This window comes from Ammospiza caudacuta, chromosome 4, assembly GCF_027887145.1.
Source record: "Ammospiza caudacuta isolate bAmmCau1 chromosome 4, bAmmCau1.pri, whole genome shotgun sequence".
Classification (NCBI taxonomy): Eukaryota; Metazoa; Chordata; class Aves; order Passeriformes; family Passerellidae; genus Ammospiza; species Ammospiza caudacuta.
This window is the reverse complement of record NC_080596.1, coordinates 8,668,774-8,686,230: the sequence shown is the minus strand read 5'-3', so window position 1 is coordinate 8,686,230 and position 17,457 is coordinate 8,668,774. Positions and strand designations below refer to the sequence as shown.

Here is a 17,457-nt window from a genome sequence, read left to right as displayed (position 1 = left end):
AGAAGTGAGCTGAGAGTGGAGCTTGCAGAGAGAGCCACAGGCTTGGCCACACTGTTTATCTAGATGTAGTAAAGGTCAGATTCCAAATTCCACACTCAGGTACTAAGTTCATTAAAGGACTTCCAGTTAATTATTAAGAACTAAGGTAACTGGCAGTTTCTACCCCATTTTATCGATCGCCCCGGCTTTCATTTTTGAATACTGAGCCCACACAGACCCATTTCTGAGCAGCAGAGCCCACCTCCAGTGCTGGAAGAACCAGATCCTGCCACCACTCCTCTCTCTGAATGAAAGGACCATCAGCTCTGTTTCTGCCAGGGGCCAGATCTTGACCACTGTTTCCACTGTCTTGCATCATCTGTCATCATCTCTGAGCAACCACAGAAGCAGAGTTTTTTTAAGGGTCTTCCAGGAAACAGAAGTACATGGGATTTATCAGTGCCATCCCAAAAACGGATCCTACTTCATTACAGACTCAGATGTGATGTCAGTGCCCGTTGCACTGTACCATACTAAATCAATGTTCTTTCTTTCAGCATCCCCAGCCCCCATCTTATATCATTGCAGTGGTAGAGGTTAGAGCCTGAAAGATGAGATAAAACAAGACATTTTGTCCCGTCTCCATGAAGGGTACCAGCTTGGCAAGGTCTGGGAGCAGGGCAAACCAAGCCCTTCCCCCTTTTCTTGTGCTTCCTTCACCACCTCCCTTGAAAAGGCCCTGCCTGACTAACCCACATGCCTCCCTTTTGCTCTGACCGTAAATCCCAGGCCCTCTCACACTAACCTCATGGCCACAGGGCTGGTTAAAGGATGTCCTTCAGCTGTCCCTCAGGTGTCAGTGGGGCAGCAGGCCAACCCTCCATGTTTCTTGGCATGCCCTGCGAGGCTGCATGCCTCTCCCCAGCACACAAAGCCTTCCCAGCTCTGGGAGGAAGCAGGATCTGCTCCTGCCAGCAAAGGAAACACATATGGGAGCCATCCACACAGTCTTCCACTTCACTTCCTCAGGTTGATTTCATGTGACTGCGATCTACACACAACCCAACCCAGCAAGTGCCACCCCAGGCTGCAATTAGATGCTCCCAGAGGGCCTCATTCTCTGTGAGGGATGGTAAAGTGAGAGCAGCCTTCACCTTGAGGGGTATAAGTGCCTCCTCTGGTTTTTTTTTTTTGTGGTAAAGAGAAGTTGAGCAAACCCTGTGGATGTCAATCATTGCCCAGCAGTGGGAAACAACAGGCCCATGCCACTGCTTCTCCCCCATGCTCATCTGCACCTTGTGAAGTTACCCCTGGGCCTCTTCCTGTATTTTGTTTGTGTGTGCACACGTGGGAGGGAGGAGATTAGGAAACCCCAGGGGTCTGCCTTTGCTTCTTCCCCATTTGTGGTTGGTTATGCTGCTTTCTCAGCACAGGTTGTGGCATGCTCCCGAATTCAAGGGGCTGAGGCAGAGGCCTCCTTTTGCTGCATTTAGTAAACAAGGAGCTTTCCAGGCTTTCAGTGCTGTTTTGAAAACAATAAGGACACTATCTTGGTGCAAAACCAACTCCATCTAGAGAAAGACCAGAGATATGGGTCCTGCTTCAGAAAAGTAGCATTGACATTTTACTCAGAAGGGGGAGGTGACGTTGGTTTGAAATCTGAAGAAGAGCAATTGTCCTCTTTCTGTGCTCTTGAGACACAGGAAATTTATTTCTTCTTTCAAATAAAATACTTTTTTAAAAAAAGGCCTCTGTTAGAATATCCCTAGCCAGATCTCCTGCTGATGTAAATCCACATCTCTCTTTGGATACCACTGTAGCTGTGTCAATTGCAGAGCTAAGGGCACAACTGCCACGTAGAGGAATTTTGTCCATACATTTCCACGTGCACACACATTTATACACCCACAGGCTTACCTGTAACACAGAGCTGGGGTGCTCTTCAGACATCTTAGAAACAGGAGGCCTGAGCCTCACCCCAGTTATGGCCAGAGTTAATCAGCAGTGACTTCCTTTCAGGCAGATTACACCCGTGCAAACGGCGCTGTGCCCACCAAAGTCCACTCCACGTACAGGCTCAGCCCCTCATGGATGCCTCACGCCATGCTGGCATACAGACTGGGGTCAAAGTATTCCTGCTGCTGCACATTTTCCAGAGTCCAAACTATAGGGCTCATATCTTTATACAGCCTAATAAAACTAATGAGATTTCCTCCCCTGTTCTGAGTCAACAAAATGTTTCTTTCTGCCTTCTCTTCTGAAGCAACAGCACAAAGATCTTGCTTTTCAACTCAAACCTTCAGTACCCCTTCAACTCAAACCAAAGTACCTCAGTGCATCCTTACCCTTCAGCTGCTGCCCAGCTCGCAGGCTTTGGGTGAATAAGACCCCCTGTTTCTGCCACAGGGGGCAGGGGGTCAGAGATGCCCACCCAAGCCACTGGCCAAAGCCAGTTTGCAACCTGAGCCTTCCTCAAGAGTGCTGCAGTCAGGCCCAGCCCACGGGGAGCAATGATATTGGCCACACCTGAGCCTCCCCTGAGTATCTTTTTTCTTCTCCATAGTCTGCCTCTTGAGCTGCAGCTTTGAGCTCTGGAATATTTAGTTATTTCAGTTGCTGGGAGAGAGGGTGACTCACCATTGGGATCAGCATCTTGAAAAGGTCACGTTAAGGCCCTATAAAAATAATGAAATTTAGACAGACAGCTCTTTCCCAATATTTGCGACTGCTCAGTTTTTCATTTCACTTTGTCACCACTTGGCAGACTTTGGAAAACATTGCATGATGCTCTGTTGTTGTCTGAGGACACAGGGGGCTGGATGAGCAATACTGATGCTTTGCAGAGGGCACTATGAGAAAAACAAACTGCGTAAGCAGCTTCTTCATTCTAGGAAAAAGCACATCTGAGTATTACATGACTTTGTCAGATGTCTTTCGCTTTTTTAAAAAAAAAAGGCTTCTATTGGTAACTCATCTGCTCCCTTTCAGTGACCAAAAAACACCAAAGGATTCTCCACAGGGAGACTGGAGCATTTGGGCTTTTATGATGCTGGCGTGTCAAGCTAGATATTAATAGTAACGTGAGTGAGGTTTTAAATAGACCCCAGCAAATGCAAATCGAGCTATTTTTAAAGCAATGCACTGAACAGGAATCACACATTAGATCAAATACTACAGCAAATATTTAATTCCAGCAGCAGTTGAAAGGTCAGTGTCTCACTATAGTGACACTACGCAGTTTTGTGAGTGCAACACAGCTGTGGCGAACCCGAAACCAGCACTAAAACTGTCCGAGTGTGTATATGTGGCACCCATGAAACCTGAGCTAAACACTGATGCACACGGAAAGGGGATTATGGCAGCGCACGCTCGTGTGTTTGCTAACTTTGTGTGCCTCGTTAACCGGGGGCAAACAGACATCTACATACTCAGGCTGCCCAACATACATTGTTCCCATAGAATATCATCCCAGTCTCCAAAACCGACTCCTGAAACAGGGCAGCATTCTTTCGTAAAGTTATCTGGCAGTGAAAGAACTTCACTGCCTTCGCTGGGCACTGACACCGGAGTTTAAAAACCTAATTGTCGGCGGCCTTTAAAAATAGGAAGCGCGAAGGCGCGGCCCTCTCCCGCGGGGGCGGAGGGAGCGCGGCACTGCCGGGGACCTCTGCAGCTACAGATCTGCCCGGAGGAATGCCACCAGCCAAAAATACTTCGCTGGCCCCTGCCTGAACTCAAACCATCAGATAAAAATAAGCTTTTCTCTTCCTTTTCGCTGCCCTTTATCCCCACGGAGCCCCCAAAGCCACGGCTGGGGGTGTGAGGGAGGTGGCGCGCGCCCTGACACCGCCCGCCGCTGGGGGGCGCCCAGCCCGGCGGCCTCACGCGGACGCCGCTCTGCTTCCCTCTCGCGCGCGCCTGCGCGTGCGCGGCTCCGCCCCTTCCCACGCCGGGCGCGCGCGGGGCGGCTCGCGGGTACGTTGCGGCCCCTCGGGGGCGGGGGGGGAACATGGCGGCCCCCAGGGGCCCTCAGCGCGGACCCGCTCCGCGCCCGGCCCGGCCCCGCCGCCGGGGTGGGTCACGGCCCTCCGCGGGCCTGCGGCCTGCCCTCTGCAGTCATGAGGGGCGTATGGCGTGTCCGTGTGTAGATACACGTGTGCTTGCGTCTGTGTGTGTGTGTGTGTATGTGTATGTGTGTCTGTGCGCCTGTATGCAGGCACTCAGGTGTGCAGGGCTCGGTGTCCGAACGCCCTCACACAGGGAAATGGGGATGTGCCAGCAAAAGCTCCGCTGGGTTTCTGCTGCGCTGTGTTTCCTGTCTGTGCTGCCGCTGCAGGCAGCAGGGGGTTGCTGTTTCCTGCCTGGTGGAGATGCAGCGTTCTCCGGTGAAGTTGTCCTTGGGGAATTGTGTGAGTGTCGAGCACAGACGAGCTGCTAGTGCGGAAAAATCGTGCTAGCCATGGGAAAGGACTGGTTATAACTGTAGTTGGTTTGAACTGAGAGTGTTTTGCTGAATAACAGTTGTTCATCCTTTTACTTGTGTTTGTCTTCTGACAGTGGTCAGTGTCTTTTAGTGGCCAGTGTCTTTTGTTTTCGGGAGAAATAAAAATTAATTTTGAAGGAGTACAGCTCGTTCATACTTCTTTTTTTCCCCCCCAAATGGCTTTAGTCACTTTAAAATTACATACTTCTATATTACATATTTCTCTAATATGCTGCTGTAGTTATATTGTAAGACACGTCCTTAATTTTTTGTGTTTGTGTACACGTCCTGCTATTACTTTTTGTTATATTACATTTGATTCAGTATGATTCCCTAAATTTATGCTGGTGTTCTTTTGCAAAGTTTTTAATCAGAAGCTATTCACTACCTGCAGATCTAGCAGGCAGAATTTTAGACTCTCAGAATATAGATTATAATCTTTTTAGAATGTTCCATGTTATTATTTGCACAGGCTTTAAACAAACAAAAAAGGCCTTCTCTTATTCTTTATTCAGGCTTATAGTAGGTGTTGAGTGGTGTTTATTCTAGTTTAACATCTTGTTAATGACACTTATATCACTTTGTTTCCTAGAGAACTGGTGAGCAGAAGAATTGTTTTTAATGAAATATCCGGCATGTGCTGACAAACAAGTCAGAAAACCCAGCCAAAAGCTAATGTCATCTGAGTCACCCACAGACAGTCCAGAGGTGCCAATGGAAAATACCCCATTCCCTGAAGTTCCTGATGTGGACGGAAAGGTGAAGTCAAATGACAATCCAGTAGAGAGACTGGAGGCAGGCTCATGCCTTGAGTCCATGTCCAAGAGGCAAAGGAAGAAGCTGTTGAAGCAGAAGCAGTGGGAAGAACAGAAAGATCTACGGAGGTATGGTTTGCAAAGCAGCTTCCCATGGTTCCCATGTAATATTTAGTGCTAATAATAACGATGTGTCAGCAGAATGTGCTTGTGAATTGCTTCATCAAATCAAGGCAGTTGAACCAGTTTTCTCCCACACCAGGTTTAAAGCAGTAGCCCCAGGCCACTTGGTCTGCACTCAAGAGGCTGTAGAGGTAAGCGTCCCCTCCTCATACTAGAATTGTTCCTCGGCTTCAGGAGGATGTGAGGGGGGATTCAAACATGCATGTTGTTATTTGTTAGAAGGGAGACAGAACGTGTGGCCTTGTTCCTCTTTTCCTGGTGCTGTCAGACTTGAGATTCTTACAAAGACACTGAATAAAAGCAGCCGCATTTGAGACATGAAGTGCTGTGCTACAAGTTACGCTGACTTATATAGAGCTTCTGTTTTGATGTGTTGAAAGTGTATCTGCAGATGTGCTGATGGTGGTTTATTCTTATCCCACTGATTGCCACGTCCTCCTTCCCAAGACAGTGGTTGTTGCTGTCTCTGAAATTTGATCTCCCAACTGCCTGCTTCTGTCAGGAGGACAGGGGGATGGAACAGTTTCTTCAGAAGCCTTTTGAAAAACTGTGCAGTGAAACGGGATGTAAATTGTCTTCCTCATTCTGGTCCTGATACTGTGATTGCTGTTCATGTGTAAACTAACTACTTTTTGTCTAGTTCTGTTACGAGACTTGACTCAGAACACCTTTAAATCCATGAGACTCCCAGCATTGGGTTAATTAAGCAAATTGAATTTGTGTCAGATGTCTGTAGATATTTACAGAACTTCACAAAAGTGGGGGGAGTGTGTTTTGTGCTGGTCTCAGTGTGGCACAAATGCAGGCAACAGGCTGAGTTTAAACTATCACAGTCACAGGACAACCACTTTGGCCCTAGGAGTCTGCATTTGTGTGCACAACACAGTACCTCAGCAGAGTTGGCAGCACTTTTAGAGGATTGATTTGTTTGTTTACTTAGGCAGAAACGAAAAGAAAAACGCCAGAAGAGAAAACTGGAACGTCAGTCAAAATTGGATTCCAGTAGTGAGGGGAATGGCAGAAAGTGCGTGCGCAGGGAAGTTGTTCCTAGCACGCTTCGCCTCATCGTGGACTGCAGCTTTGATGACCTGATGGTGTTAAAGGTAAAAGGAGCTTCAGATTAACTAGGTATATTTAATTCTCTTAAATATAGACTGTATGTTCTCAGGATTTTCCCATGGGTTACAGACTGAGTGTTGTCACAGAGATAAACCTGTTTGATTCCTCAGATTAATTCTGTATGTTCATTAAATCCCTGTGATTTTTTTTCCCCTAGAATAATGTAAATCAGGCGCAATGCATAGAGGTGTCTAAGTACACCTGTGTGGAAGATGTGTCTGTCTCCTTGTCAGCATAATCCCCTCACAATGGGTGCTTTTCCTCTCAGGATCTGATGCCCATACTCTCTGAGTAGTCACTTTAGCCAGTTAAAAGCTTCCTTTTTCTCTCTTTAGCTTCTGACTGGCTCATGGTAAAGCATTTTGTGATGGTCTGTATAAAGGACTAAATAAAAACAAACTGTGTTGTGTACAGGATGTTAAGAAGCTTCACAAGCAGATTCAGAGATGTTACGCAGAAAACCGCAAGGCATTTCATCCTGTGCAGGTGAGTTTGAACAAACTGAACGCTGACTGTTGCCAAGTACCAAACATGAGAACTGTAGTAGGAAAAGAAAATATTTAAGCTGCCTCTTTCATAAGAAAATTACTTCTATTATAACACATGTTATAAGGATACACCTATATATGGAACAGTATGTGCATGCAGATGAAAAGTGCCAGATCCAGGTGTGCCAGTAAGAGGCTGTTGATACTCTTGGTTTTAGCTGTGGCAGATTTTTTAAAAAGTCATTGTAAGTCTGAATTTTTTAAAAAGTCATTGTAAGTCTGAATTTGTCTTTTAAACGTATCACTAACTATATGAATATAGTCCTAGTACCACTTCCATCTGAAAAATATGAGTTTTAGCTAGCAGTTAAGGGTAGAAAGAGAGGAAACAGATTGTGGCAAATTGACGTTTTTGTATTTTGTACCTCTTGTTTGTTCTGTTTGAAGTTTTACTTGACCAGCCATGGGGGACAGCTGAAGACAAACATGAACGAAAATGACAAAGGATGGGTGAATTGGAAGGTGAATATTTGAGTATTTCTGTAAAAAGTTAAAGTCTTGATTGTAGTTGTTAACTATATTGTTAGTTGTGAAGAACATTATTTTTTTCAGCATGGGTTTTTGTAATACATGTGAGCAATAGCATATTTGAAAAAGTGTAGCTTTTTGTCCTTTTAATTGATTTAACTTTAATAAGCCAAAGACTGCTTCTCTTGAATCTAGATTTGATTTTTGCTTGAAAAACTACACACAAATCCATTTTCACTTATTTTTTTTAACAAATTCCATTCTTGATAGACTGAGCAGGACTCCTTGATTTAGGCAGTTCCATCAGTTGTCTGTCTTGGCAGTGCTCTTTTATCCATGTCCAAAACAAGACTTTCCAGTTGGGATGTGGTTCTCTGGTGTGCACTTTCACTTTCATCACGTTCCTTTCAGCGCTGAAGTGTTCTGGAGAGAAGTCGCTTCTCCTGTGGTCAAGCTCTTGTTGGTTTTCCTTGTGACTCCCTGTTAAGCCACTATTCCAACAGCTGCAGAGGAGGAGCACTTAGAACAAATAAAAGCAGTCCTGTTTCCAGCAGTTCTTGTGCAATAGCTGCTCCATGAGAGCTTAGCATAAACTTCTCTTACTGAACAAGTAATGTGAACTAAGCGTTTGCTTCTGGGTTCACTTTTTTAACGGGCTTGAAAACTACTTGGATCCATAGGAGAAATATGGCAATGTTTGACAGGAATCACAAGAACTTAAGGACGTGTAAAGTTCTTCTGGGTCTCAGAAAATTTCATGTTTATTTTTACAAATCAGTGCTCTAGGGACTGGATTGTTTACAGAGAAAATCAATCTGCACTGTGCTACGTATTTGAACGTGAAGGAGGAATGTGGAATGACCACATACTGTTGGATTTATTTTGCCAGTCCCATCATGGGTCTGTAAAGCTTGGCCAGCAATTCATCAGTTGAATGTAACTTCTTTTAACTACCTTTTTTTGAGGATATCCAAATTAGAACAGAGCACTATAGTGAGCTAATAAAGAAAGAAGACCTAGTATATCTTACCTCAGATTCCCCAGACGTTCTCAGCGAGCTTGATGAGAAGAAAGCCTATGTGATTGGAGGACTGGTGGATCACAATCACCACAAGGTAAGCTGTGGGTCTGTTCCTTTGCAGCTTTTTTTTGGCGCCTTATTTGACATTATTGCTGTTCATGTGTAAACTAACATAATTAATAATGAGAAGTCTTCTTCAAAAAAGAATTTTAAAAAATGTTGAAGAAATGTGAAAAACACTTGTGGTGGTAGCAGTGGCTTGTGTTCCAGAGTTTTCTTATTCTTTACTCTTCCTCTGAAAAAAATATTGAGTGACTACAACCTGAATATCTTTGTACTTTAACACAAGCTCGCCTTTAAAACAGCCAACAGCTGATGGTTCTAGAGCTGCAGCTGCATGAACAAGTTTCATTTACAATCCTTTTGACCACAGGTCACAATGTGAAAATCATATAAAGTAGTGAGTTTTCCAGTGGTGGTAGCCCTTGAGGAAGGTGCTGTCCAATCGGTTAAGTTTCTTTTTGTAACCAACTTCTAAAGCAACACCATGGCAGCACAGGCAAAACTTTTGCCAGGAAATGATACTTGTAGTGAATCTGTATGGGCTCATCTGAAACAGTAATTCTCAATCCACTTGTTTTGGTGTCTTTTCCCCAGGGAATTACTTACAGAAAAGCTGTAGAGCAGGGAATTGGTCACGCACAGCTCCCACTTGGAAACTTTGTCAAAATGAACAGTCGGAAGGTGTTAGCTGTCAATCATGGTAAGTTCTAAATCACAAAACAATTACATTATTTTAGAATGTACCTGTAATAGTCACACTTCAAACCCACCGCACTGTAGTGCAGATGCCTAAACCTTGTTTTATTATGTTGATATTTCTTGAATTTAGTTGCCTTCAGAATACACTAATTGCCCTGACCTTTAAATATTGTAGATATGGTTAAATGTAAATGACATCTTAGCCATTTAGAAGTGAACATTGTGTCCTGTTGGCTTGTCTGAGGATTACTTGTGGCTTTCTTACCATCCTGGTCTTGTTTCCAGGTTTACTGTATAAGTGAGTAAAATGTTGAAAACTATCCAACATTGTATTTTATTGTAGGGTACACATTTTATGCCAAGGGAGGATGAATGAGTGTGATGTTTTCACCTCTTTCAACAGCTTTGTTCAGCAGTAACTGCCTCAGTACCTGTAGACTTTCCTCAGTTGGTATCAGCAGTACTCCAGCTACTGAACTTTCATAACTGTATTTTTACCTGATTTCCTGGTTCTGATTGAAGTATTAATGGCTTAACCAAGCCTTGAATCCTGCTCCTTTTAAACTTTCAGCTTTATTATTAGATTGTCTTTCAGTGTCATTAAACAAAAATACATGCAAAATGCAGCCTACTCAGACCTTCATGGAAATTTTTGACATGGTGCCAATGCCTTTATTGTGCTCCACTGCACATTCTTTAGCTTAACTTACCTTACTTTATTTCAAGTTTATTTTTTTATGTAACACATTGCTCAGTGATAACTTTATTTTCTGAAAGTGCCATTTTAATGAGGTTGGCATTTGCAAGATAATAAAGATTATTTAAGCATGGAGGTGAATATGGTATGGCACAGGACTTAAAAAATGTCCAAAAAATTATCAAAAAAACTTATGTATTTTTAAGATTTTACATGTTACAAAAATTGGATCTTTCACTGTTGCTTTATATAGAAAGGAAAAGCTAATTAGAGCTAATTTTAGGAGGGGTCAAAATCTTTAATCAAGTGCATCCACAGCAGGATTCCTATCAAACATGTGAAAGCATTGGTGCCTGTACAGAAGGCACTGGTGAGACTGAAGTATTTGTCTCAGTTCCTAACAGAAATACTGTCATGCAGCTGGAGACTTGGGCTGTGCTTGTCTTCGGGCTGCAGCAGTAGCAGAATTGCAGTGTCTGTTCCTGCCTGCATTTCATCAGCTCTGCTCTGAAGAAACCACAAGAGCATGCACCTAAACCTCTGTAAAGACGGATTTGGGGGTGTGTTTCTATTAGCAATTCACTTACCTCCCTGTAAAAGCTGATGGGCTTTTCTGATGTTGCAGTGTTTGAGATCATCCTGGCTTACCTGGAGAAGAGAGACTGGAAGGAGGCCTTTTTCAGTGTCCTGCCACAGAGGAAAGGGGCTGTTCCTTTGGGAGAAGCCAATGATTCATCCAAACATGCTCTGTCTGGGAAAGAAGATGAAGACAATGACTCGGACAGCAGCTAGGCTTCAGAATTGGATGATGGGAATGACGAGACATGCAGTTTGTGGAATAAAACTGGGGCAGGAAGGAGTTTTGCTTCAAAGACCATCTGCAGCACTTGTAATGCTGAATTGTCTCAGTGCTCGGTAGTCCCAGAGCTGTTTCTGTGTATGAAAGGTTAAGTTAAATGCAGGTTTTACCCTGAAACTTCAATATAATAGCTTTTTAAAAGAGAGAGGAAAAAAAGAAATTAATGGAAAATGCTGCATTTTTTCCCAGGGAAGCTGTTTAATTTAATTTTTTTAATATTATTTTTTATACATACCAAGTTGGATGTAAATTCCAAGAGCATTAGTAGTTAATATTTTAATGTATACATTCTTGTCTCCATTTCTGTTCAAAAGTTTTCTTAAAAGCAGTGAATGACAAGTGCTCCTTTGGTTCCAAAACCTGTACCACTAGTGCCTGCTGCAAAGTGTGCATGAACACTCCAAACAAAAATTCTGATTTTCCTGAGTATCTCAACAGAGAATCACAAGCAACTGAACTGCCTGATTTATCTATTGTGTTTAGTTGGCTGGGGTCAGTAGGTGAAGTATGAATGTGGGGTTAAGCCAGTGCTTTATACTTGAGCTTGAGAGGGTTGGGTGTTAGCACAGGTGCAAATCCTGTGCCTTGGTAGGCACATGGTGCACAGTGAGGTGATTCAATCACTTTTGATTATTCCTTCATATTCTCAGCAAAATTTATCACATGGCCTCAGAACAACACCAGGAGAGAGGAACTCTTCCTTTACAGGTCACTCAGATTCAGTATTACTGTGTAATCACAGGATCCTGTATGTATTGTATTGTCTATCAGATATTTTTCCTTTAAAAAAAAATCATAATCTTAGTCTTGGATGGACGTTCTGATTCTGATTCATCCCCTGACTTCAGTGCTGTGGCAGAGTAGTGAAGTGGACATCCTGGAAGTGAGGCTTTGCTTCAGCCCTGTGAGCCTGCCTGTCCCTCTCTTCTCCAGGGAGTAGCCAGGTGGCTGCAGTGCCTGAATAAGTGCACCTCTCACACAGGTTTCTCATGCCTGAAGAGCTTGAGGTCATGGCATCCCAAGTGTTCCTCTCTGCTGAGCTGCAGTCAGAGGGCTGATTCAGCTATGATTTGCCTTTTGCCCATTTTTCTTCTTCCCTTTATTGCTGCTGCTTTCAAGTGGAGACTGCAAGTGGGATCCCTGTGGCTCCCTATGGTCTGTGAAGGCTCGGCACACAGCTGGTTATGACTTACACTCTTAGTGCACTTCTCTCTATGCTTTCTAAAAGGCAAATAGAAAAGTTTATTCTGTTAAAAGGATGGATTGTGGTTTGTTACTGAAGATCCATGGGGCTTTTCTTAGGCTTTACAAAAGTGTGATTGCTTTGTTGCAGAAACTAGATCAGCCTTTTCATAAAAGCATTGCTGGTTTTATTTCTGTAACAAAAAAGGCAGCATAAGTGTACCCAGCGTGTATAACACTGATTCTCTAACTGAAATGTGTAACATTTCAAGGAATTACGCCTCTACAGCTGAGAGAACCTCATGTTAATCCACGTAGCCCATACTAAACCTGATCTAAGACTCTTCAGTCTGTCCAAGGTTTCCTTAAGACCATTTCATACATGTGCCTTATTTACTCAGGCTTGAGAGTATAGGAGCTCAGACAAACTGGAGGCTTTTAGAGACATGCTGGAAGGGTTCCAAAGCATCTTATAGAACTGTTGTACAACTTAAAACACAGCCTTACAACATTACCAGTGAAATAAGATACACACATCCAGATGTTTTAAAATTCAGTTGCTTAAATCTGAAGCTTACCTGTTTATGGAGAAATAGAAAGAAAACATGGTCTGGGGTGTATTGCTGTTCAGAGGCAGCTCATGCCAACTGCACTGTGTCACAACAGCTCAGTGGCTGCTGCCTGTTCATATGTGTTGCTTGTCTCACCCACACAGTGGGGTCTGCCTGTCCCCCATCATAAGAAGCATGACAGCAGCTCAAGGAAGGTGATCCTCCTGCTCTGCTGAGACCCTGCCTGGACTGCTGTGGCCGGAGCTGGGGCTCACAGCATATGAAGCCCATGTTTGAGCAAGTCCAGAGGAGGCCATGAAGATGCTCAGAGTGCTGGAGCACCTCTCCTGCATACAGGCTGGGAGAGCTGGTGCTGCTCAGCCCAGGAGAAGAGAAGGCTCTGGGGACACCTTACAGCACCTTCCAGTACCTGAAGGGAGCCTACAGGAAAGCTGGAGAGGTGCTTCTTACAGGGACAGGTGGTGATAGGACAAGAAGGAATGGCTTTTACCTGACAGAGGGTGGGTTTAGGTTAGATATTAGGAAGAAATTCTTCACTGTGAGGATGAGGACTTTTAATTGTTTTTCATTTTGGATTTACATAGTGTGTACAAGTTATAGCGGTGTTTGGCACTCTGGTGTTCTAGCTTGTGGCATGCTCCTTAAGAAAGCACGTTTATTCTTCATTTGCAATCTACAGACCTGGCTGCTCTCAATATTTTCAAGATGGTCACTTTCATATTTCAGGCATGGCCTACAAATGCATTACACTGGAAGCAGAGATAAATCACTGTACTGTTTTATAATAAGAAATGACAAGGAATTTGTTTGTGATGCCAGAAATAAATATTTACATACAGTGCTTTAGGACTTACAGAAAGATCTTTCTTTGAACCAGCTTTAGGTGTATGAAGTTAATGCAACTGTAGGAAAACACACTGGGAAGTTCTCTGCTTCACACTGCTGTCCTCAGTGAAGATCAGCTCTGACATGCTTGTCTAACCAAGACTTAGAGATCTCCAATGTGATTTGTTCCTGGGCCACAATGTTGAAGAACAGAACATTAAAAAAACACTCTGCACAGCTCTAGAACAGGATCCCTGTGTTTCACCACCAGGCGTGAAACACCTGGCATCATTGCTGAGCTTAAGAAACGCCACCAGGCGTCATTGCTGAGCTTAAGAAAGCTCTGACTTTCATCCCTAAGCTTTGTAAAATTTCAGGTACTCCCAGAACTATTGCTCGGCCATGCTGGGCAGCAGAATATATCCAGAGGTCTTTAAACCTATGTAGGAAAGCATTAGAAAGGCAATAAAGAAGGTATGGCTCAAGGAACCTGAAAAGAAAGAAACAGAAAATAGGAAGGGGATGTGGCAGAAAGTCAAACCTCACTGAAATAGGCAAACTTTCTTTTAGTTGCATTCAGTGGGGAGGCCACAGCAAGGTGCCATAAATAATCCTGTTGTTTTGTTCCCACTGAGCCTCAATCTCCGTGGTTCAGATTTCTGAAGTCAGGAACCTCAGCAGTGTTTATCTGCATCCATGTTGTGACAATTTCCCAAACACTGTACTGCTGCAGGTTGCTGTACTTTCCCCCTTCTTGTCCATTTCCTGGATTCAGCTCAATTTGCCTTTGATTTGGCTTCCACATGTCCCATATGCTCATTGTCCCATATGTCCCATATGTCCCATAGTGCTCCATGTTTGCTTATGGAGCAGTAGTGTTTGATTCTAGATATGAATCAGGTGCAGAAGAGCACCTGAGTAGAAAAGAGCCTCTCTGAAGTGCCCCATCTCAGAGGCTTTTGGTCACAAAGTTGACAATGATGAGTTTTGCATGGAGCTCAGGGGTGTAGCTGTCCAAGGGGATCCACACTGATGGTTATTCCAAAATCCTGTGTGCATGACAAGGCACATGCACTCAGGGCAATCTTGGGGTAATGTGACTACCAGGTGCAGGATGTGGCATTCCTAAAATCCTTAGAGCTTGAGGATAAGGTCAGGGAATTTTGAAGAGTTTGGTGTTTCTCTGATTTAAACAGAACTTTTTATTGCTCAGGCTGTGCTGTAGATCACACTGAAGATTACAGGTTCACTGCACTATTATTGGTATTGGCTCGTATTATTGTAAAGAATCCATTTATTCTGCAGGAGGGCTTTAAAATAAGCTATCAGTAAGCACACTATCTTCTTATCCTAATTTATTAGTTATTGAAAAGCAGAGGTGGACTTCAGTGTGACTTCCAAATCTAAAGCTGAATAAACTTTGGCCCATCTTTGAAATGTGTGCCTTAATTGTCTCTCTTCCAAGAAGGTGGCTTTGTTAGCTAGAACAACAGCATCTACTACTGACAATCCTAAAGCCAAATAATCAAATGTTTGATTTGTTTTTATTCCCTTTTGCTGCATTTTTATTTCAAGTACTATAAGATGTGCTTTTTAATTTCTTGTTTGCCTTGTTTGTCTGTGATAAGAGGCCTAAAAGGAAGAAAAGCATTATTTTAAAAAGGGGTGTTGATGCTTGATTGAGTACTCTCCTTGAATATTATTTTCCCCTTCAAATTCTTCTAGTACTTGCTCTAAACCCACAAGCCAATTTACACCTTTCAGCTTTAGCATTTCTTCAGCTTACTAAAATGAATAAGGCATTGTCCTGTGAGCAGTCGATTTATTTCCTGTGTGTGTTTGGAAAGGTGTTTATTTCTGGATGTCTTTGTTCATGTTCTCACAAAACTGGATGACATCCTGTATGTGCTTAATTCAGCTCCATTGCCGTGTCATGCACATTTGTATAATCTTCAGACAATCCCTAAACTTTTTGAAGGGCATAACTTGCCCTGCCAGCTAGTTCTGCTCAATCTCTGTGCTTCAATAACAATGAGCACTTGCACTTAGGGTTTTGTATACCTAATCTTGTGGACATTCTTAAATGTGCAGGTGGAAAAATACAAAGGAGTTGGAGCAGTCACGGCTTCTATACTGTGTAGGGTGGGACTTCAGAAATGTTGCTCTTTTTTTCCTATTTTCTGCTAACATGTGTGTTCCAGGGCTTTTGTGTTACCAAGTTCTTCGGAAGTGACTCTTAAGAGGGTAACTTGGAAATTGCTATCACACAGTAAGAAGAAATGCTGGATTTTCAATTTAAACACCCCCCAGAAGGTTTATTTTTCTTAACAGCTAAGTTGACTGTCAGAAAGAAACAAAGGTAACTTTAGTAAGTTTAAAAATCAACATGGTAGATAAGGAAGAAGTAACCTCTTTTTAAAAATTCTAAAGTTTTAGCTAAAGTTAGTATGCATTTTATTATTTGTCAGTTAAATCTGTGATGCATAACTGCTCTTAAAAGCTTTTTTTTGTTGTTCTCTGAAGAGCTAGAGAACAACAGGTTCTCTCTAGGTCACTTGAGCTGTGGTTAAAATAGTCTCCTGTTAAATAGAGCCACGTTCAGTGCAGAACTAATTTTTCATTACAAGAAAGCTATTTCAGAAAGCACTAGCTCTCTTCACCTGCAGTCAACATCATGCAGTACTTCAGGCAAGCAGTGCAAGGCTGCTCAGCCCTGGCAGGAGTAAGGAGTGGGAAGCAAGCTGTGCTGCCTGGCAAGTGGCAGCAAAGAACCACTTTGCTACAAGTGCCTTGTAGGCAGAAACTGTAGCTATGGCTACAATCTGCTGAGCATGGTCAATGTTTCATGTTAACATTTGCCCAAGTTACAGTCCCCAAGTGAAGATAACCTGGAGTGGCAAGAACAGGCCTTTGCCCACTGCTTCTGTGTGCAGGCTCACCAGCCTTGAACACCTCCAGTATGCTCTTTGTCTTCAGCCTCTGACACATATTTCACTGAAATCTGCTGAGGTTAATAAATAACTGGAGAGGGGATATTACTGCATCATGTTCAGTTGGATAAATTGAGATAAAAAAAATGTTAAAGGAATTATGTATCATATCTCCATAGAATTACAGGCTATCCTGATTGGAAGGGACCTGCATCAAAGTCCAACTCCAGGCCTTGTGCAGGGCAGCGCCAAGAGTCACACCCTTTGCCTGAGAGCATTGTCCAATCCCTTCTTGAATTCTGTCAGTCTGGTGCTGTGACCACTGCCTTGGGGAGCCTGTTCAGGTGCCCAATCACCCTATAGGTGAAAAACCTTTTCCTAATATTCAACTTAAACCTCCCCTGACACAACTTCATGCCATCCCCTTGGGTCATGTCACTGGTCACCAGAAAGAAGAGATTTTAATTGCACAACATGTAGATAAACACAGAAAAAATTTCTCTTCATAGTGACAGGCCTAAAAGTGGAGAGATCTAGGGATCAGCTAAGTATTTTCTGGCAAAGGGTTCAGCTGAGGGCCTGTGCAAGCAAGTTGTAAAGGGGTGGCACTGTGGTTTCCCTGCATTCCAGGGCCATTCCATGTCTGCCCTCAGCTGGAGCCTCACCCTCATTTATCTTTAGGAATTGGGCAGAGCAAGGCAAATAAAGCAACTTCTGCAACATGGTTATGCAAGTCTGCTCACGCTTCACTGGAACCCTGTGCTGTCTCTTTTCTTGTCACCTTTTGCCTAAAGACCATGAGGTCTCCCACACACACACCCCTCCCACACACCCCCAATTTCCTCACCAGTGTGGCCATATGAAACACAGAAAAGGTCTCGGCTCTATAAACCATGCTTAGCAATACCAAAAAATCCCTACATTATCAGCCCTATGTTCAGCACGAAACCAAAACCCAGTCCCAAACCAGCCACAGTGAAGAAAACTAACTCTGCACGAGCCAAAACCAGCACAGATGTTCAACTAGGCCAAGTGCCAAGTCCAGCCCTCAGTAACAACAACCCCAGGCAGCAC

At 43.5% G+C, this 17,457-nt stretch overlaps 1 protein-coding gene across 2 annotated transcripts; it reads left to right on the top strand.

The window, feature by feature from the left end:
- Positions 1-3,925: 3,925 nt before the first annotated feature.
- Positions 3,926-12,490, top strand: TRMT10A (tRNA methyltransferase 10A). 2 transcript variants are annotated; one of them, XM_058803637.1, is made up of 8 exons: positions 3,926-3,954; positions 5,055-5,346; positions 6,341-6,503; positions 6,934-7,005; positions 7,455-7,529; positions 8,501-8,650; positions 9,214-9,319; positions 10,641-12,490. In XM_058803637.1, exons 2-8 carry the CDS (start codon positions 5,084-5,086, stop codon positions 10,805-10,807), a joined length of 996 nt encoding a protein of 331 aa, XP_058659620.1. In that variant the 5' UTR covers positions 3,926-3,954; positions 5,055-5,083; the 3' UTR covers positions 10,808-12,490. The 2 variants fall into 2 exon arrangements, with proteins under 2 accessions (XP_058659620.1, XP_058659622.1); XM_058803639.1 differs by lacking the exon at positions 3,926-3,954 and adding an exon at positions 4,221-4,388.
- Positions 12,491-17,457: the final 4,967 nt, after the last annotated feature.

Coding starts and splice junctions, on each gene's coding strand:
- TRMT10A (XM_058803637.1), top strand. CDS start 5,084: ATGAAATATCCGGCATGTGCTGACAAACAAGTCAGAAAACCCAGCCAA. Junction 8,651..9,213: donor TGGATCACAATCACCACAAG/GTAAGCTGTGGG, acceptor TCTTTTCCCCAG/GGAATTACTTACAGAAAAGC. Junction 9,320..10,640: donor GGTGTTAGCTGTCAATCATG/GTAAGTTCTAAA, acceptor CTGATGTTGCAG/TGTTTGAGATCATCCTGGCT.